The sequence below is a fragment of the Sceloporus occidentalis genome, unplaced genomic scaffold, assembly GCF_023333645.1.
Source record: "Sceloporus occidentalis isolate IW3139 unplaced genomic scaffold, rSceOcc1.0.p SCAF_5, whole genome shotgun sequence".
In the NCBI taxonomy this organism is placed as follows: Eukaryota; Metazoa; Chordata; class Lepidosauria; order Squamata; family Phrynosomatidae; genus Sceloporus; species Sceloporus occidentalis.
The window spans coordinates 177,987,939-178,010,721 of record NW_028316985.1 but is presented as its reverse complement, the minus strand read 5'-3'; the positions used below and the strand labels follow the sequence as shown (position 1 = coordinate 178,010,721).

Here is a 22,783-nt window from a genome sequence, read left to right as displayed (position 1 = left end):
TAAAAAACAACAACAATCCAAACTCTGTCACTTTCTGATTCCATCTTTCTGTTTTGCCTCTGTCTTGCCTGACAGTCCATCATCTGTTACCCAAAATTGATCTCTCATTGCTCCTTTTAAAACAGTGGTTCCCAACCATTTCTATGACCCTCACTCCTAGGAAATGTTTGATAATGTTCTCATCCTCTACAAAAGTAATACCACATTTGAAGATTAAAATGTCTAATTTCTAATTTTTGAACTATAAATTGAACCACATCCAATACTTTGGGTTAACAAACGGAACCCTAAAAATATGCTTTTAACTCAGTGCATAAAATGCAAATCTGAGCTGAGCAATTAGATTCTAATTTATTCAGAAAAAAATTGAGTGATGACTTGACTCGTCACTCAAAGACCCAAGCTACTCTGTCCATCTCACACCCCAGGGGTATGGGCACCTCTGCTTTAAAAGCATTATAGCTATTCAGCTTCTTGGGCCTAATGCTTTTATTTTGGATTAGATGCTTTTGACTCAGTATGAGTGTCCAGTCCCATCTTGGTGGCATCTAACTTGGCTTCCACCGTGAGTCCAACCACCCCAGATGACCTGTTCCCCTATCTTCAATTAGCTGGGCTGACTTGAGTCTTGTGTGGATTACTTTTTCACTAGACCCCCCCTTCCAAGGTTCACTAGTATATTGTGCCCTGTTAATTGCATGTTGGTGAGTTTTGAGACTTGCCTTACTCAGTAGGAGGAACGTAAAGGAAAAATGAAATAACATGGAGATTAAAGGTAGTTTTAATGTAGTGGCAGCTGGTGACGTCCATGGCAGTGGGGCAAAAATCCATTCTTGTGTCTTAGGCTGAATTTTGAAGGCACTATTCAAGGGGCTGGACTTTGTCTGTGTCTTTTGAGGAAGATCAAAATATGTTTCTTATGGAAGGAAGGACTAACAAGTATATGTACTGTACAAACCAATGGATATCAACTAGGCTGCACTCAGTGATCTCGCATATACACATTCTTGCCTAAGAACGTAACAAGTGTCTGGAAGGATCTTACTGGTGCGCTCTGTGTTCTACATTCTTTGCAAGAATCCTAGTAATTTGCAGATCTGGGTGGTCTGTCAGAAATAAGCCAGAGGTGATCCAGGGCCACCCATTTCTGCAAGAAGCACACACACACAAAACAATGAATGTATTAAAAATAATACATTCATTACTCTGAGGCAGGCTGCAAGATGCTTAGGAGTAACTTCCCAACCTGCTTTGTGCTTGTGTCCTTCCTTTTTTCCAGTGATTTTTCACCCCTCTTTTTTGCTTCTGGGGTGAGCAAGGAGTAGGATGAAATTAGCAGCCAGATAAGGTCATGCAGCAACTAAACATCACTCTTGCAAAGAGGACAGGTGTGTTGGGCCCCCAAGCTTGCTTTGGCGCCAGGTGTCTTAGAAACAAGCTGTGTCTGATACAGAACAGCTTTTTCCCTCCCCCTGCCTTTTTTTTTTCTCCTAAGGAGCAGGAATGGGATTAAATACAGCACAAGAGTTAAGCAGAGCTTGACACCCATATAACTTGGCCTGAATTGATTCTGCAACTGTTCAGTAAATCAGCCCAAGGAGGACAGTTTTCTCAGCATAGTCTCTATTCCTACTGCTGTATCTGTGTGGTGGGCCAGTTATGTTATTGGAGTGAAAGTGATGGCTTCTCCCTGGGATCATTTATATCTTGAACTCCAGGGTTGTAAATTTGTACTGATTGCTGGTAGTACTTAGGTTTAATATTCTCATCAGCTTTATTAGAGAGGACTGCATTCCTTATAGTCTTCCACTAAGAATGGAAGACATCTCTGTTCTTCTTATAGCTTTACATTGACAGTGTCCAAAAGGGGTGTGTGGGACATGGGGAAATGCCTCCCCCTTCATATGGGTTTTGCACTGGGAAAATGAATGCTAGAATAAGGTAGACAAATGTAAAATATGACATTGTTCCTGCACATTTAGTCAGTGGATAATTACATTTAGTTCCAAGAGGTCTCACTTGTGAGAGTCATTCTATGCTCTTGTAGAAGAAATGGGACAATGTTGTTCCCCTAAATGGTTACAAACCCCAATAGTAGGTAGGGCTGGCTTTCTCTATAAGGGGGCCAGATGCAGAAGACAGTAGGGATCTTGCATGTTTAATATGTGAATAGGAGGGGGAATTTCAACAGGTGCAGCATGCCATGGTGAAATATGTGTGTACATTAGTGTATGAAAAGTGTATGGAATTAGTGTAGGAAAAGTGTATGAAATATGTGAAGTTCCATAATGGAAGGAAAATCCCAAATTCTTGCGATTTGATATAAATGAAAGATGGGATAGAAACGCAGGTGAGATTCAGAGAAAGAGCCTAGAAAAGTTAATTTTTGTTAAAAATTTCCAGAACTCTACATCCAGTATGACCAGTAGCTTGAAGTCTGGAAGTTGTAGTCCAGAAAAATGGTGGCTGGCAGATGGTGAATTACTATGGCATAAGTCAGACTTACTCCATCACAACTCACTTTTTAGGATGCTGGGGAGGATGGAATTCTGTTCTGACTATGTAGTGACCAAGAGAATGAGGTGATGTTGATGGTTGGGGAACAAACACCTTTAGCTGATTTCTTGTATCTGGACATGTGTCATGTATGATCTCATCAGGGACCTCCTGAAAACCTCCAAAAAAGTCATCTTTTTTTGCAGATGACTATTGCAGCATCTGCAACTATAGGAAAATAGCTGGACATGTCCCTGCTAATCTCTTTGCCCTCTGACAACATGGGAATGGCCACATTTGGGGGAGGGTCTGCATGGTTTACAAGGTGAGTTTTGGGAAGATAGCAATGGGAGAAATATCTACAGATACGTAGCTATGTGATGCATGCATTTCCCTCGGTATTTCCAGGTTCAGAGAGAAACAGTGAAACTGAGACTTTTCACATGCCTTTCCTTCAGCCTGCCTGGAAACCCACCATCTGGGTGAACCAAAGCTTTGCCACAGTCCATTTATATACTCTCTGTAAACTTGAGACCACATGACTGCAGGCAGTTTTTGGAATGACCTTAGGTTGATCTGGATCAGTCATATTGGTATGAAGGGATGGAAATTGCCCAGGTGCCTTAAAAGCCATCCCTTTTGCATATTTCTGACTTGTACAGAAAAGCAATGACATGAAGATTCAAGGGCCAAAATGTGAAGCGTTCAAAAGCATGCTTCTTGGGAATTTAGAAATAAAAACAAAACTAAAAACATCGTTCCCCCTTAGCTCTCTGAGCAAAAATTACCTATCATAATCTGCCAAAGGCTAAAGGATATTTCTTTGCGCAACCAATTCAGAAATTTCCCCCTATATCTATCATATCGTCTAGTTCTCCATCGCAAGTTCCAAATTATTTTTGCCTCTCCCCCATACAAAATAGTGGTTTAACACCCCAGGTAATTTTTCTTGCGCATTAATTTTCATATGAATAGAGCATCACAAGTGCCTTTGGAAGGTGTTAAATTCCCAGCCTGAATCTGTATATGGAAGGCAGAGCTATTTGGGAGGGAAGCCCTAATCAGATTGTTGCTACTGGGGCTTAGGTGGATCAATTACTTTACAGCTTGAATTGATTGCTTTTCATTGCAGGCCCCTGGTCTTTTGATTACATGTTTTGGAAGTATGAAATGAATAGCTTTGGACTTATTACAACCATGGGTACTAATCAGCATGTAGCAGATAGACCTTGCTTGCCAAGTTTGCCAGTGTAACGTGAGGTCCCTTTTTAATGCATTTGAACTCTTTTTGCTATCCTGTAATTGCATGCAGCGTTAACACTTTTTAATACAATTTTAATTCAGAGCTTATGGCTTGTTTGCAGAACAACACCGTTTGGAAGCCGGACTCGTGCCAAGAGTGCCGTTGCCATGGCGACATCATCCTATGCGAAGCCATCATTTGCAGAAATCCTCGATGCAACTTCCGGAAGGTAAGGTAACAAGAGCAACAGTTGCAACCAAATTGTTGTGCTAAAGGTGAGAAGCACCTTTAAAGGTGACAGTGCCCCCTTGGTGGAAGAGATCTTGCTTTGCAACTCAAAAAGTTTTCCTGTTCGACTTTTTGCAGGCAAGTGATTTTGCTGCCTGAGATAAGGCAGCAAACAGTGTCCCATTGCCCTAAAATCTAGTTACAGAGTACCCAAAGCAAAACAAGTTATGTCATATTGGAGGTAGAAAAAATCCCCAAAGTGCCTTTCACCTCTTCCTTGGAAGTAGAAATACAGTGGTAATAAAGTCAATAATGAACAGTATGGCTGCATCCATAGTGCAGAAATAATTCAGTTTGACACCACTTTAACTGTCATGGCTGAATGCTATAGAATTTTGAAAATTGTAGTTTTGTGAGACATTTAGCCTTCTCTGTCTAGAGAGCTCTGGTACCACAACAAACTACAGTTCTTTTTGGGTTTTTCAGACTATGAGGCCATGTTCTAGAAGAGTTTTTTTCCTGATGTTTCACCAGCAGCTGTGGCTGGCATCAGAGAATACTGGCATGCAAGAGAGTGAGGTATATATACTGTTGGTTGAGGGGAAGTGATTTGTATGTTATCACTTCCCCTCAACCAACAGTATATATACCCCACTTTCTTCCGTGCCAACATTCTCTGAAAATGCCAGCCACAGCTGCTGGTGAAATGTCAGGAAAAAATACTTCTAGAATGCAGCCTCATAGCCCCAAACCCCCAGAAAAACTATGGATGCCAGCTGTGAAAGCCTTTGAATTCAAACTACAGTTCTCTGAACTCCACAGCATTCAGCCATGGCAGTTTATGTGGCACCAGATAGGATTATTTCTCAGGTGCAGATGCAGCCTAGGCTGCTCTTTCATGACACTCAAAATGGCAGTGGCGTCCCCATCCCCAGTGTCACCCAGTGTGGGGAGTAGGGATGGGGCTTCTGGGGTCCTGAGCAAAAATGGCATGCCACCTTTGTCCACTGCTGCTGTAGGCCACTCTATTGGGTAATTTTAATTGTTTTTTTAAAATAGTTTTTAAGGTGTTTTTATCTTGTGAGTCACCTTGGGTCCATTTTTGGGAGAAAGATGATGTAAAAATGAAAATGAAAATGAAAATAATAATAATAATAATAATAATAATAATAATAAGAGTTTATTTATATATCCTGCCTCTCCAAAGATCAAGGCGGGATTACAACAAAAAAATAATACAAAGTAATACAAATGGTACAAAATATTAATACAATCAATAAAACACTATTATTGAATTTACCAATTCCTATTAGTACTCTACAATTAATTTGTCAGTAGTCAGCGATCACAGTTGAGAGTGGGATATTATCATCAACTTCTATATAGAGTCTAATGGATAAACCCACTGGAAGTGATCTGTTTTGAGTACCTTCTTGAAGGTCTCTAAGGTAGTAATGCAATGGATCTCTTCCGGTAGGCTGTTCCATAATTTTGGGATCGCTGCTGTAAATGCCCTATGGGAAGTTGTCATTAACCTGGTACTATGGTGTTCCAGTAAATACTTCCCTGAAGTTCTGAGAATGTGGGGCGGATTGAGTAGGGAGAGGTGTTCCCGCAAGTAACTCGGGTCCAAGCCATGTAGGGCTTTAAAAGTAATGACCAGCGCCTTGAGTAGAGCAATCAGGAGGGCTGTGCTTGGCCCTTTGCTGCTGCAGTGCCTTTCTCCTCATAAGGAGACCAGTGCACTGCATTCTAGGGGCGTGCGGAGGAGCCCCCCCCATTGTAGCAAAGAGGGGTGCACTTGCCACTCTTCATCCCATGGTGGGGGGAGGGCCCAATCAGGTGTCACCGTCTTCTGTTTAAAAACTGTTTATTTAATGGGACTTGAGCATTCACATATTTTGATATCCACAGGGGAGGTTATCTCCTGTCCTTATCCCATCAGAGTGTGTGTGTGTGTGTGGGGGGGGGGGGGATGTGTGAAAACCTTTCATATTGTAGCACTGATCCTGTCATTATCCTGTAATTGAAGCAACATTGCATTAACACAAACTCCCGTTAATGCAAAATACCAGGGCAATGCCACTTCAACAACGGGACAATAACAGGATCCATGTGATGTCATCTGAAAGGCTTTCACATGCTCACTGTCACTCGTGCCTTTCCGGACGGGACAATGTCTGGATAAGCTTGATGTTTTATGAAAGTCCTTCCCATAATTGCATGGGAAGGACAGGACAGGGAGGGGACAATGACATCCTGTTCCCCTATGTGATAATCTCCAGGGCATCCTGGAACCAAACCATAGTGGATGCCAAGAGTACTTCTGAGGTGCTATACAGTTTAAATGCAAAAGAATCATAGAATAATAAAGTTGGAAGAGACCGCAAGGGCCATCCAGTCCAACCCCCTGCCATGCAGGAAATCCAAATCAAAGCATCCCTGACAGATGACCATCCAGCCTCTGTTTAAAGACCTCCAAGGAGGGAGATTCCACTACACTAGTAATCCCCAGGGTAAAAAGTTGTACATCATGTAAGGGATTACCAATAAGCAGTGCAAAGACTCATTCTGAGTACATAAGAAAGTGGTGCTGCAAAGTTTAAAATTAGTTCAGCATAACCCTCAAAGTAATGTTGTGCGAAAGTAGGGAGATTACAGCCAGAAAACCAGTGAAACTCCCCAGTAAGAACCACAGTCTTACAGTTTTACTGCTCCTGCATTCTTGCTGAGGATGGCTGGTAAAATCAGCCAGAGGTGACACGGAGACTTTAGAGCTGTCTAAGGCTCTGTTTTTCACATTGGCAGCTGGCAATATCCATGTTAGTGCACTAGTGAGTTTGGTCCATGTTTTACTCTGAATTTTAAAGGACATTGAAGCTACTGCTCTATCCTCCTCCAAGCTTCAGCACCTTGGACAGTTCTTTTAAACTTTGGACTGCCATCCAGAGCAGATTCATGGTTCCACTGAAATGAATGTCACTTGCTGCCCCTGCTTTGACAGTAACATTTTTTATCTTCAAGAATGAAGCCAATTGTGTGTCTTATTCTGAAGAAATCTTGTCTTAGACTGCTTGCCAGACTGCAGATGTAATGCAGTTTGACACCACTTTAATTGTCATGGCTCCATCCATTGGCAACCTGGGATTTGTGGTTTGTTGTGGCACCAGAGCTCTCTGACACAAAAGGCTAAATATCTTGCAGAACTGCAAATCTCAGAATACCACAGCATTGAGCCATGGCAGTTAAGCATTAGTTCTGCAGTGTAGATACAACTTTAGAAGAAACCATAGCTTGGAAATAATTTGTTTATATTTTTAATGCCTTATTTGTAGCATTTCCAACAAGCAGTAAAAAAATTAATAAATCATTATTTTACTCACTGAACTCCAGCATTGTTAATTTTGAGTAATGTCTTGTTACTTTGATTAGTTACTGTCCAATTTTGGTAATTTGAAATTCCATTTTTAATTTAACAATTTAATGGGCTAATTAACACGTAACAAATTATTTTCAAATAGTTCCCCCAACAATTTTAATTCGAATGAATTAAATCTCTGTAATGACTTAACATTAACATGGTGATGGCAGAATTTCTAAACTCTGACAGAAATTGATTGTTTGGATCTATATCCAAGATGGAGAGATTTGCAACAGCCACTGAGTCAGTTTTTCTTATTTAGGGAGAAGTCCTCCAAATACCCCCCAGTGTTTGCTGCCCAAGGTGTGTTTCCCAAACTGAGGGCTTTTGTGAACATGAAGGACGAATCCATGAGGTAAGCAGTATTTACATACCCTTTTTTGGGATCTGTTGCTTTCTGGAATTATCACGTTGGGAACTTTATAGGAGAGGTTCTTTTTGCTGAAAGACATTGTGAGAACTTTGCGTTGGAAATATTGGGTGGAATCCTGCTAATAACACATGCAGCTGTAACCTGCAAGACTAGTTAATGTCCTTTAAAGATCATTGTAGAAATAGGTATTGAGTAACACCTTTCATAACAACACCCGTGTACAACTATGGGTTATGGCACAGCTGCACAATCTGACTGCAATTTTGCATGTGGGAACAAATGAAATGTCTCTCTCCCAGACCCTCAGTGGGTTTGCTGGAGGTCCCAGAAGACTGAAAGCATTTTTTTTTTGTTTCCCTGTTACAAACCTGTAGCCAAATTATAACTGTAGGTCCTTCCACCCCAATGGTTAACTGGTTGATTCATTGCAGGGTGACAGGAGCTACATATATAGCTTGCCTGTCATAGATTTAGTTGGGCTTAATGTGTGTTGGCATACTGAAATATGTGATGGGATTTGCAGTGGAATGTTTAAGTATGAAGAGTTGTTTAGCACTTTCTTTTGTCTGAAATAACAGAAAGAAGGGAGGAAGCCTGACTCAAGAATACCCAAGGTCTTTTTACATGGGAAAGAAACCAGGATGGAGGGGGCATGGGAATGTGAAAGGGCAACAGTTGTTTTGAGTTGGCAAGGAATGAAAAATTAGCCCACCAATCATTTTTAATTGTGTGTGGTTTAATTAACTTTCCCTAATGCTTGCTATTTAGTTCTGACAATGAATAAACCTATAGTTAATAAAAGTTTTTGAAGTTTACTACTGAAAACTGGAATTTCTGTACTTTGGAAGGCACTGGTTTTGACACAGGGCTCCATCCTAATGCCATCAACTGGAGCAGTTCCCATAGATAGAAGCTGAGGACCAGCAGAAGAGTGCTAGTAAAAATTGCTAATGTTCATCTAGGGCAAGAGTGCGCAAAGGGGAGGCCACATGTGGTACCTGGATATCACTTTTGTTGCCCTTGAAGTCCCCTATTGGCCCCCTAATCCACCCCCAAAATAAAACAAGGTTTCAGCAGTTTTCCAAACAATTTTTGCCTTCAAATCATGTAGAAAGCCCTCCAAATCTATGAAAACATGAGAAATTCCCCACACTGACAAACATCTGAGGACCCTGTACTAACTTCAAAAATCTCCTTTCTCTGTAGTCCCTCTCAAAATGGCAAGATACCATTTTAAAAAAAATCTGCAGAAGAAAATAGATGTACTTAGCCTTGTTTGTGGACTTCCACCCAGATATGGATGGTTGGAGAAAAATGGCCCTTGGTGCCCATGGTCTTGCCCATCAAACATTGGATCTCAACAACAGTCTAAGCAAGATCTACCTGGTTGTTTGGCCAACATGCCAGGCTTGCTTAGGAAGGCTTGTTGCCAGTAAAGCATTGCAATTCTTTCTGAGCCAGTTCTGTGGCGCCTTCGTCTTTTGTCTGGCTCTTGCATTCAGGGAACTAGGTCAGAAGAGTTGTATGTTACTTCACACATGACCAAACTAAAGTTATTGCTGCAAATTAACTTTTGGGCAGATACCCAAAGATGAAAAGGAAAAGGAGCGAGATAAAAAAAGAGAGAGAGAACAGGCACACTCTTGCTGCCAACTGGGTCATGGAAGCTAGTTTTGGCATTTTCACTAGAAAAATATGAATATGTTCTTTTCCAAGAGTTCATTTGTTGCATGATGTCTTGGAAGGCGATGAGAGAAAGGACAATTAATCTTCTTCTATCTTGTTCATTTAAATTGTTCCCATTTGTGGAAGAGCTAAGTACTAGGAGTTGGAGAAAAACACAAATAGCCTGGCAGAGAAGTACTGTGGACAACTGCATCAGTTTTGGGGGCCAGTTTTCTGTCTGTGCTGTAGAAATGTGGGGAAATCAGGGGGAAATAGAAATGGGCAGTAGCCTATTTTTGGTTTTGAAAATGAGTATTTTAAAATGTTAAATTGTGGTGGCAACCCCTGCAGTATGATTAAAAGATGAATTGCTGTCCCAGAGGTGCTTTTACACTACATAATTCCAGCGCTATTATTCTAACTTTAACTGCCATTGCTGCATCTTATGGAATCCTGTGGTTTTTCATTTGATGATAGGTGCTGCTTTTGCATCTTACCTGCCATGAATTTAAGGGCAGGCTAAAGTATGGTGATGGGATATGCAGTATAACAAATGATGTAAGGGAATGATTATCACACAGATGGTACGATAACAAAAGAGAGGAGTCAGGTATGGATGAAACCTCCAAGGTCATTCAGCTGGGAAGGAGCTGAAAGAAAAAAACGAAAAAGGAGGCAGTATAGGAAAAGAGAAAAGCATTTTTTAAATAAGAAAGTGTGTAACAAATCAACTATAAGCCCACCAATATTTTGAAATTATGTGTATTTTAATTAGACAATGTTAGTGGTTGCTGTTTAGTTCTGTAGTTACAGAATAAAGATTTGAACTACTTAATACCCACTTCAGAAGAATGGAAGATTAAAGTGAATGAGTTTGCAATCATGGACAGATTGTCCATGTATATAGCAGTAACAAAAACCTCAACAATATGAAAAAAGGGGGGAAGAAATAGGAAAACTTTGGCAGCAGTGATGTTTTGATATGTTAGATGATCGGTGAATATTTATTGGAAGCTGTATATTACACAAAATTAATAATTAAAAAAAGAATAAAAGTTTTAACTACCGAACTCTGATTTTCTGAACTTGGCTGACTTCTGGATTTGACATTTGGTGGGACACCGGAACTTTCTGGTTGAAAATTCTAGATGCCTCTACTAAAGCTTCCACAACTGTGTAAATATGCTTTATATCCTGACACTTGGATATCATTCTGTATTGCATTTGAAGAAGTGGGTTTATATTCACAAAAGCTCATGCTAAAATAAAAACTAGTTAGTTTTAGAGGTACAGCTACATTTCCCCCTCTCCCTTCCTCCTCTTTATGTTGCAAGAAAATAGCACCACTGCTGTGAAAACTCTCCCCAAACTGCAACCCTGAATTCATAGATAAGGCCATGACAGTTAAAATGAAACCACAGTGCTATTAATTGTGTAATGTGAAAGGGTCCCTGGAGTCTTCCAGGAGAAGCAACTCTCCTTTTTAAGACGCAGAAAACATGGGGTCCAAGGAGTATGGCGAAGGAATACAAAAACAGACTGGGAAGAGGCACATGCAAACCTAGGTCTGCATTTTGCCTTCCCTGCATTTCTGTGGCCTTTCCAGGATGCACCTATAACTCTAGATCAGAGTCCATCTGTCAGCAGAATTTTACCATGAAAACAGACAAAGGAACCTCCACCTTCAGTTGCTGCATTCCTTTTAGTATCAGCTGCTAAGGACAAATAACAACAGCTACTCATGGCTCTAAATGGGATCAGAGAAAATTAGTGTACCTGTTGTTATTTCTGGGTGATGGGTTCTCTCTCATTACCTGATTCTAGGTATTTCCCCCTCTTTTAGTTCTGCAAATAACAGGGCACACAGCAGGCTGAGAAAAGAGAAACAGGACTTTGCTCTGAAAACATGCAGGGGCAGCCATGTTGGTCATACAATCAACCAAAAAGAAACCAAGATCTAAAATCCATTCTGCAGTAATACTATGATTGGCCAACCCAAAGGTCTAAACTATATCGAGTTGTGGTGCTGGAGAAGAGTGCTGATGATACTGTGGATAGTCACGAAGACAAACAAATGGATCACTGAACAGATCAAGCCTGAACTCTCCCTGAAAGCCAAGCCCGTTCCAGACGGGCAAAAAGTACGTACTAGGTATGTACTAGGGTTGGGAAAGGGCGTCCTTTCCGGATGCCCTAACCCTAGTATATTCCTAGTACATACAAAATGGCAGCACCCATCCTACATGGGTGCCGCCATTGGGATGTCATGACCGTGCCGCCTCCAAATGGAGCAGCACGGAAGTGACGTCCTGGTGCCATGTGAGGGCACCTGGGGCGCCCTTTCCACGGTGCTGGAAGGGGCTCCAAAACGGATCTCCTTCCTGGGTTTGTGGCGCTGGTGCAGCCTTTACACGACTGCGCCAGCATCACAAAAGAGAAAGGGGCCGAGTGGCCCCTTTCTCTTCATCCTCACCACTGTCGGGTGTCCTTGGGGCATGAAGCACCAAGGGCACCCCTTTCCAGGCTGCGGGGAAGCATCCTTTTGCCGCTTCCCCGTGGCCTGGAAAGCAGTGGATCGGGGCCTCAGAGGCTGCCACTGTGGCAGCTGAGGCCCCCATCCAGCGGGGAAAGGGGCGGGAACAGGCCGCCCCAAAAGGGCGGTCTGTAAATCGCCCAAGATGACTAAATTGAGACTATTGTACTTTGGCCATTTCATGAGAAGGCATGAATAATTGGAAGACAATGATTCTAGGAAAGATGGAAGGCAGCAGAAAGAGAGGAGACTGCATACCAGATAGTTAGACTCAGAGAGGCCATGGGCCTCAACCTACACAGGACTTGAACAGAGCAGAAGAAGACAGGGAGCCTTGGAGATGTCTCATCCACAAGGTCACCAAGAGTCAAAGTCAACTGGAGAGCAGTTAAAAACAACAAATATTATGTTAGCTTTTGAAGTTTCACAGGCTTCTTCATCAGGCAGAGATGGTAGAATAGTAGGCAGGAGAAGCAAAGTGACGGTGTTGTGGTCCCACTGGTGTCTACATACTGCTTTAGATGTTACAGGAAATGTGTGCATACATAAAACGAGTCCCTCCCTCTTCCACAGCCCTAAGCAGAGTGAGAACGAAAGCAATAAAACTGAAACAATAAAGTTTGGCTTCTCCATTTGATGTTATAAAGTACCCTACTCTGAGAACTGTATTGGCATGCATTCAGTTTGAAGCCATAGGCCACCATTAGTTTTTATTGTAACAAAAGAATTAGTGCCTACATTGCTTCTCCTGCCACACACATAAACATCTCCTTCCATCCCCCCCCCCCCCCCCATGCCTTTTCCTTTTGTGTTATATCTTTCATCTTGTAAATCTAAAGGCAGGAACTTACAACAGGTTGAGTTTTGCTTATCTGAAATGCTTGGAACCAGGATTGTTTGGGATTTTGCAATTTTTGTTTGGATTTCAGAATACCTGTATTTGTATTTTTGTACATAATGTGATATCTCAGAAATGGGATCCAAGTCTAAACACAAACTTCATTTTTGTTTCATATATAACTTAAACACATATCCTGAAGGTAATTTTATATAATATTTTAAAAATAATGTTGTGCCCAAAACAAATTTTGTGTACACTGAACCATCAGAAAGCAACGACAACACTGTCCCGGCCATCTATGAAAAGGTTTGGGTTTTTGGAATATTTTGGATTTCAGAATTCTCGATAAGGGAGACTCAGCCTGTATTCACTTTTGTAAGCTGCTCTGGAAGCTCTTTTCAACTGAACACTGGCAAAAATATTTATAATAATAAATCAATTGAGTTTATATTTTAAATTCTCACATTGCTGATACCTTCCTCTTGCATGATGAGTGGTGTCCTTTTGGCTGCAGAAGGAGTTACATTTGGAGAATGAGGCCTGAATTCCACTGTTAGTGTCAACTAAAGGAGAGCCAATGTGTCAACTCACCATTCAACAACTGATTCAGTGGTTCTATTCTAGTTGAGAATAAACAATAGGATTTGGGTTTGATATGCTGGTAGGATAGATCTTTGTTCTGCTGAGACATGGCTGTCTTATATCCATCTATTATTCTCCAGTGTAGATAAGGCATTAGGTTGAATGAAGGACAGTGCTCCTGCAGCTATATTAGTTAACAGATCCCACATCAAGAAGACATACCACAAAGTTCCATCAGGCAGAACGCTGGCATGTCTCTTCTGTCAACTCCAAAAAAGGCTCCTTTTAGCTGAAGTAGCCCTTATAACACAACTGTTTACTAACAAGGGGTACATGGCTGTAAGATGGGTTTTGTGGGGTAAGGGAGGAGCAGAGGCATCACTAGGGGATGCAGATGGCAGATGGCACCAGATGACACTTCCAAGGGGGAATTACACCTAGTTGGGCCACCTGCCAGCCCCTTCAGTGGCAGTGGCAACAGTGGCAGCTTCTCTGCTCCTTCCTTCCTGCCATCATTGTCTCCCTTTCCTGCCTGGCCTACTACCAGGCAGCAGCAGAAGATTGCTGTAGCCTCCAGCACTCACCCCTTCTTCTCCACTGCCTTGACTCCCTTGGTAAAAAGAGCCAAGGCCTCAGAGAAGCCTGAATGGATTGATGCCAGCCCCTTTTACTCCACTGCCCTGGCTCCCTTGATTGAGACCCACAGCCACAGATAAGCCTGTATGAGTGTGTGCTGGCAGATGCAGTAAGATTGCAGCTGTGCTTTTGGTGCTTGTCCCTTCTTCTCTGTTACCTATGCTTCCTCAATAATGGCTGCAGAGAAACTTGAATGAGAAGCCCTGCTCTTCCTGTCCCTTCCAGTTGTTTCATGTGACTAGCCACACTCCTTCTTGATAGCCCTTGATAGCCCTTTTCCAGGTATGGGTCGTGGGCAGGTGAATAAGTCAGTGGGAGTGGGGAGGGCAGGGTAGGCTGCTGCCCCACGGGCAGCCCTGTCTACGTCTGGGTGCAAGTGACTGAGCTGGGTGCAAGTGACTGAGACAGTGGGAGGAAAGAGAGGAAGGGTGGGGAAGTACACCACCATCCCTTTGCCCCCCCCCTTTCCTGGCACCTGTATTGGGTGACACCAGCCTTTGTGACCCCACTGGGGAGGAGCTGTACCTTAGTACAGTCAGAACTCAGTGTCTGTGGACTTGCCATATGTGGATTTAAGCATCTGCAGATGGCAAGCCCCCGTTGTCCCCAATGGTGGTGCATACTCGTGGCTGTGCTGCCATTAGAGACAACCATCTGGATGGCCATCTGTCGGGGATGCTTTGATTGGATTTCCTGCATGGCAGGTGGTTGGACTGGATGGCCCTTGTGGTCTCTTCCAACTCTACGATTCTATGATTAGAATCTGTTATCCCCAGTGGCAGTGTGTGCACATGACCATGCTGCCATTAGGGACAATGGGATTTCACCTGAAGGCACGTTGTCCCTAATGGTGGTGCAGCCGCGTGTATGCACCACCATTGGGGACAATAGGGGCTTGCCACCCACAGATGCTTGCATTTAATTTTTGTAGTAACAAATGCCAATACAGTTAGCCCTCCACATTTCCAACTTTGACTTTTGAGGATTTGATTGTTCATCGATTTGATTAACATATTCTCTCTAGGAATCTCTAGGTCCTCCAGTGCAACCCTGTGGTCAACATCCACCATACATCGCACTGAATGACATAGAGATTCCTAGAGAGAAGACTTCTCTAGGCATTTGTAGGTCTTCCAGCACAATTCTGTGGTCAGCTTCTGGCAGATGTCAACTATAGAGTTGCTCTGGAGGACCTAGAGATTTCTGCAGAGGTGTTCTTTCAGGTAAAAAAAGAATACTATGGTGCTGTTCAGACCGGCGCTTTGCACTGGCTTGGATTCATGCTAGGGTTGCACAAGGATGGCGCCAATGCATGCCCTGCAACCCTATAATGGCACGGCAATGTCAAAATGGCGACGCCCTGTCTACATTGGCACCGCCATTACGACGTGATGGACACATAGCATCCGCACATCACACTTGCTCTGTCACGAGTGCGCTATGTGCGCACTCGGACGTCGCAACCACGACTAAAATGAGTACCCAGCTTGTTGGGGGCATTTAGCTTGCAGATTCTAAACTGCTTAGAGAGTGCTTAAGTGCACTGATAAGCAGTATAGAAATGTACTTGATATTGCTATTGCTATCAATGGATACAGAAATTAGTAGGTGGTAAAATTCCATTAAATATAATGGCATAGTGAAAGAGTGTCCCTTTTATAAAATAGCAAATTAAAGGTTTGCTTTTTGGAATTTTATACCTTTTTGGAATATTTTCAAGCTGTGGATAGTTGAATCTGCAGATAGATCTGTGGATAGGAAGGGCTGGCTGTACCTCTGTTTAGTTACTTCTATAGTTACACTGTGTGTGGTCATATTACTTAGGTGTGGTTTGGCTTGCAGCATTCTGATGGTTTACTTTTTAAAAGATAACTAAAAGTAACAATTTGAGTTATTTTTGAACAGTGAGAATGCAGGGTTTAAAAAAAAATGTATCTATAATGCAACCAAGTACTTGGAAAGGAGTAAAAAGTGGAATGCTAATTATTTACTTTTAAAAAGTAACTTTCCAAACTCTGATACTTAGACAGTTTTCCTTTGCTGGCCTTAGTAAGGGCACTAGGAGACACCTGTGTACTAAAAACTTTTGGGCCTTCTGCCAGTAGGCTAAAATGAGACATAAAGGAAGAAACATGGCAGAGTATAAAAACTTAAATGTACTGTTCAGTTTTAAAGCAAAGCTGTAACATTTTCACTTTTAACACATGTTCGGGAGACTGGCTAGAACAAATGCAAACATTAAAATATATGACATGGTTTTATCTTGTCTTTCCTTTCGTCATGGGATTAGGAACAGAGGAAAAAGAAATTTGGAGCAGTGGTCAGAGTTGCTATGTTTGAGTGGGTGGATCTATCCATTTTACTTCTCTCCTTTCATTTTTGTTTCCTTTTCAAGTAACTTCTCAAATGAAGAATTTTGCACGTTTTGGAAAGTTCTTATCAAAACCAAACTGAACAAAATTCCCAACCATTTCGCACTGGCCAAATTCAGTAGGTACAGATATTCTCAGAATGGCGAGGATCGTGTTGTTCATGCTTGCTGTGCAAATGTTAAAAAAAGAGGAGCTGAAAAAAGAAGTAGCTAATCCAGCATCGCCAAAGTAGTTGTATTCACAGGTATTCAAAGTCAGACTTTTAAGAGCTGAACGAAGTCCTCTACCTGGAGGGGCAAATCTATCTGTTTTGATTTCTCCCACATTCAGATACATTTAACTTTAAAATTCATAAAAATTCTTAACAAAAATCAAACTAAACCTGAGGGACAGAAGGAATATTAATTTTCTATTCATATCTTAAGTCAAATTGGATAGAATATAGGCACCTGCAAGGCTATGGAAAGATTCTTTGCACTTTTGGAATGCATGGTTTTTCTCCATAGAAATGTGTTTTTTGCCCAGAAAAATCATATCTATTTCTTCACAGAAAGTATATTTTTGCATAGAAACACCATGTGTATTTCTGCATAGGTAGTATATTTCTGCACAGAAAACATGCTTTTTAAAAATAATAATCCAGAAACCATGTGTATTTATGCACAGAAAATGTGTTTTCTGAATAAAACACACACACATGTATTTCTGTATAGAAGGTATGTTTTCTGCACAAACAGTGTGTCTCTGTATAGAAAATAATACCTCCTGAAGCATGAACAGCAACCAGGAACTGCACAGAAATCTTCATGTTCTCATTCAGGGAAATGAATACTGCAGGAATTATGCATTCTTGCCTGCAAAAATGGAACATACAAAGATGTACATCCATGTGGAATCTGGTCAAACTTCACCTTTCAAAGGGAGATTACTCCCTAATGCAGCTTCCCTGATTCCAATGGAGCCTTCCTGCCTGGGGAAGATGAGTCCACCAGATTTGGAAGGCACTCTGTTGAGGAAGACAGTCTAATGGGTAAGTAGCAGGGGAATGTTTCTAACTAGAATCCAGAAATAGCAGGAATTTCCCATGAGTATGAAACCCATTAAGAGTAGAGGTGGTAATTATGCTGCAGATGGTCTACCTTTCTCCTTTCCTGCTGAGGATGATATGAACAAGATCTGTGCATGAGAAAATTAATAAATGCTGCAGGTTTGAGAACAAGTTGAAGACAAGAAGCTAAAAAAAAGGTGGAACTCCATTGGGACCATCGGATTCTTCCTTCTCTCCTGGAATTTAGCTTCCATATAGGAGAGTGTATTTAAATGAAACCCTGGGGGCTGGGGAACTTTCAAGACCCTGTATGCAGTGGGTTTGAGCTCAATCTGGGCCCTGCAAGGTTATTGATCAGTTAAAAATAAACTAATTCTGAGCAGTTTGCTGTGCATTTTAGTATACCATGTAGTTTATTCCAGGAAAGAGATACACGGAGAAAACTGGGTGCTGTAGGTGAATAGCATTTGGACATACAAGAATGGCTGGTTGTCTCTCTGAAGATAATAATAATAATAATAATAATAATAATAATAATAATATTTATTTGTATACCGCCCTCTGGCAAACCAATCCGGGCGGTTAACAACAGTAAAATATAAAATATGACAATTAAAAACCCTTTATCCCTCCCCCCCTTAAGACAGTATTAAATAGTATAACATATTAAAAACACAATATCTAGCATAAAAACAGCAATTAAAACTAAAAACCCTGATATCCCTCTGTTGATCCTCAACCATCACTAAGATGGGGCCACGGGAGGAATGAGGGAATCAGGGAACCTGGGCCGGGATGGTTAATCTGGAAAGGCCTGCCGGAAGAGATCCGTCTTGACCGCTTTTTTAAAGCTGTCTAATGATGTTATCTGACGGATCTCATCCGGCAGGTCGTTCCAGAGTTTGGGGGCGACAGCAGAGAACGCCCTCTGGGAGGTCGCCGCAAGCCTAGATTTTAGAGGCTGCAGTAAGTTCCTCCCAGAGGACCGGAGAGCGCGGGAAGGATTGTACGGGAGGAGGCGGTCCCTAAGATAGCTTGGACCCAAGCCATTTAGGGCTTTAAAGGTGATAACCAACACCTTGTACTGGGCCCGGAAGCTGATAGGCAGCCAGTGGAGGGACCTCAAAACCGGAGTAATGTAAAGATCTGAAATATAGCAATAGAATTTGCTGTTTGTGGGAATAAAGCTGTATGGTTCTATCAATGCTCATCATGTATTTGAAAATAAACTTAAATATTTCTGAAAAACCTTATGTTCCTGGTGATCTTGTCAACAACAACAACAACAACAGTAATCTATGCCACTCCCCAGCTAAGCAAAGTAATGCATGCCTGGAACATGCATACTACTTAAGAGAAGTGAGGGGCCTGTGTCACGGTAAGTTCAGGAAGATGATCAAAACAAAGACAAGCATTACACGGTGTGATCTACATCTTTTAGTGCTTTATTTTCATCAAGAGGTTAGATTTTGTTGGGCATGTCTGGATGGTCCTTGTCCAGTTACTCAAAGGATTTACTAAGGGCTGCAGTAAATTACTACCAAAATTCTGTGACCAAGGTGCTAACTAGAGCCAGCTACAGGGAACATTAACTCTCTTGTTGAAACAGTTTTCCCTGCTACTGGTTTGTTTCTGGACACAATTCAGAGCATGTTTCATGATGGATAAAGTTCTGTATGGCTTAAATCCAGACTACCTGAAAGATTATGTCTTCCTATATGAATTTGCCCGAGTTTTAAGATCCCCAGGGGAAGCTTTCTCTTGGTGCCGGCACTGTCACAGGACCATTTGGTAAGGATTTGGGAGGCTGCAGAGGTAATCCAGGATGACCCTATTTTAACTGCCATGGATCTATGCTATGGAATTCTGGGAAGTGTAATTGGTGTGGCATCAGAGCTCTCTGACAGAGAAAACTAAGGATTCCATAGCAGTGAGCCGTGGCAGTTACAGTGGTGTCAACCTGGATTATTTCTACAATGTGGATGCAACTGGAGAGCGCTTTCTTGATGGCTGCTCCCAGACTGTGGAATTGCCTTCCATGGAAGACTAGTCTGGTCCCCTCTTTGCTTTCCTTTTACCTGCAGGCAAAGGCCTTCTTATTATTCAAAAAGGTATTTGATGATGAACTACTTGGTTGCAAGAACATTTTTATGGGATGTGTGTGCTGTATTTTTACCTTTGTTAGGCTTTAAAAATGAATCACACAGTTTAAATATCAGTGATGTTTTAATAAACCTTATTTAATTGTGCTTTAACTTTTTATTATCAGGTTTTGTTAGCATTATCTTGTTTTAATTATCTAAGTCCCCTTGGGCCTAAGGCCAGGATATATGCAGAACATAAATAAAATGAATAAGTATAAATATAAGTATAAGTGTATATACAAATAGCAATGTAAATATAATGCCAGGTGGTTTTGCCAGACATCCACTCCCAGTTCTCCAAAAACCTTATTTTATATCAATGCAAAGTATGAGGTCTATGGGGTGGGACTTATTTTAGAAGAAAGTTCATACTTCCTTGTGGCTTCTCCTTTTAAAAAATATTGTTTGTTTGTTTTGTATTGGGGAGGGGGTTCTGAGGACTCAGCCCATGTATAGCTCATGCATTAGGTCACAAAGAGGGGAAATAATGTCTAAGGTAGGCCCCTGGGAATATTAATCTCTACTTTGATTGTCAGTAAATGGCTGATGAGTGTTTCCTCTCTATTTTTACCTGCAGCATGGGACAGAATGGACAAGTTCTGGATGTACAACCTGCTCATGTGCAAATGGAGAGGTTTTTTGCAACCCCAAACCTTGCCCTGACATTCCTTGTGAGAGAAGTCAAGTGAAATCTGACAGTCAAGAAAAGTGTTGTCCACAGTGTCTTGGCAGTGGAGGTGAGAAAGTGTGAAGGCAGGTGATTTGTGCTGGTGATTTTTGTTTCTTGAAAATATAAGCAGACTTGCTGCTGCTAACACTGCCCACTAGTTGAATGTAACTCCCACAGATGGATATAACTTTTCTCTTGCTGTCATGTATTAGTTTTGTTTACAGCTAGTTTTATCAAAAAGGACAGTGGGAGATACCTGTGATGCTGCTACTTCAGGCGTGGTGGAGGATGCTATCCCACTCCTAGTGTCAAAATAAAAAAGCCAGCTAGGAGTCCAGTCATTTTCTGAATATGGAACAGCAAAAGGGATGCCATCATGTCCTTCACTTCAAGTAGCAAATTATCTTGGGTTGGTCCTGTGTGAGGAATACAGCAGAGAAAAGTCCATAGATTTAATAGGGACTGATGAAATATCAACAGAATTACAGATGTGCCTTTCAGACCAGCAAGTCTCTTAATCACATAAAATGTTATGGAAACCAGGTTTGGAGGTTTTTAGGAAAGAAGAGAAAAAAGCTGACTTGTTATTGTAGTCATGAAGTCTGAATGGTCACAGTTTTAAGATGGAGTGGACGAAGAGATGAAGACTAAAATATCTTAGGCTAGTGGCACTCATTCTGGGGACCACAAATGTTGAATGCCAGCTTCCATCAGCCTTAGCCAGCAGATCCAGTGCTGAATGATTCTAAGAGTTGTAGTACAACAACATCTGAAGTCCTACAAATAAAGAACCACTGATTTAGGCTTTACTAGGTGTCATCAAAGTTTCAGATTACACCTAGGCATATTGGGATGAACAGATACATAACAGCTGATTCCTCCAGTAAAATACACACACACACACACACACACACACACATACATACATACACATACTTCAGTGGTTACTTGGATTTATTTCAAGCCTTCACAGGTTCCTTAGCAGGCTGAGAATAAAAGGAAAATATAGCAGTTTGTAAGGCTGAAGTGGAATTTTGGGTAGAAGCCAAACTGAGCTGTATTCCCTTGTAGCTGAAGAGAAGGAAAACCTCTAAGAGTGAAAGTCCGTTTCCTGATAGAAATTACTCATCTTCATCCATTTGAAATCTGGCACTTGAATGGCCAAATTAGGTATTTTCCAAGTTACTCATAAATCAAATTAAGAAATATTGATCCACAAGAAAAATTAAGAAATCAGTGAGGAGGCAGTGCAGTGGCTCCTTGAGTATTCTCTGGGGTTTGGTTTCAGGACCCCTCGTGGATACCAAAATCATGGATACTCAAGTCCCATTAAATAATAATGGCACAGTAAGATGGTGTCCCTTGCATAAAATAGCAAAATCAAGGTTTGCTTATGAGAATTTCTAAATTTTAAAAATATTTTCAAACCATGGATTCTTGAATCCATGAATAAAAAAAATCCATGGATATGGAGGGCTGACTGTACTTTTATTAGGACTAACTAATAGTTAGTCTTCCGGCGGGCTTATCCATCAGACTCGGTATAAAAGCTTATGATGATGTTCCACTCTCGACTATGATTATTGGCTACTGATGAACTGTTTTTTAGACAACTAATAGGAATGTGGCAAATTCAGTATTAGTGTTTTATCAATTGTATTTGTATTATTATATTATTTTATTGATGTAATTCCCTCTCGATCCTTGGGAGAGGTGGGAAATATAAATACATTTTATTATTATTATTTTGCAAAAAGCTGTGGCTAAGCAAGGGCATTCTAGTTTTAGATGAAAGACTTCCATGTGCAGTTGCACTTACATTGTAACATAACAGACAGGTTTATAGGACAATGTAAGTAAAGAAGTAGTACAGAAAAGCATTACTTTGTGGTGAATTTGCCCATGTGATCTCACAACCTCTAGAATATTTCATGAAAGAAGAAAAAAATGTTCTCTCCAATGCCTTTTAGAGACCTGCTCTTTTGATGGCCAGATTTTCCGGGACGGTGAGGAGTGGCGATTCAGCCAGTGTGCCAAATGTATTTGTCGGAATGGGACTGTGGAGTGCTTTACGGTGCTCTGTCAGCCTGTATTGTGTAATGAGGTAAGATTATGCATGCTGTCAACTACTTTGCATTTTATTAGCTTTTAAAAAAACATAATTAAGTGATGTATATCCTCATTGGAAGTTGCTGCCCAGGCAAAAGACTATCATTACTGAAAATATAAATTAGAATTCGATGGTAGACATTGTCTGACTTTTTCCCCCTCAACCACTGCTAAGTAGATTTGAGCTGAAATGGGCAGCATTTGTAAAAGTTAGAGTCTTAGAATCCTCCAGCTATTATGTCCACTGGCACTAACAACCATGTTGTTTGGAGGGCTCTACAAATTACAGTCCCCAAAAGTTAGGTTTCCAAACTATGGAAGTACATGAGCAAGTTTTTCATTGAAAAGTTTGCTCTCTGTAGAGTGAGTCCCCTGTTTTAGAAGTTGAAAGAGAACAAAAGGGAGAAACTATTCATTCTCAG

General features: G+C 41.3%; 1 protein-coding gene across 3 annotated transcripts in view; it reads left to right on the top strand.

Annotated features, from left to right (window-relative positions):
• Nucleotides 1-22,783, top strand: part of FRAS1 (Fraser extracellular matrix complex subunit 1) — a 318,860-nt gene that overhangs the window by 114,231 nt on the left and 181,846 nt on the right. For all 3 annotated transcript variants that reach the window (XM_089526272.1, XM_089526273.1, XM_089526271.1), the window contains exons 3-6: nt 3,861-3,968; nt 7,651-7,743; nt 20,160-20,319; nt 22,223-22,356. In XM_089526272.1, coding sequence (XP_089382398.1) covers nt 3,861-3,968; nt 7,651-7,743; nt 20,160-20,319; nt 22,223-22,356 — 495 coding nt within the window. The remainder of the gene's footprint in view (nt 1-3,860; nt 3,969-7,650; nt 7,744-20,159; nt 20,320-22,222; nt 22,357-22,783) is intronic.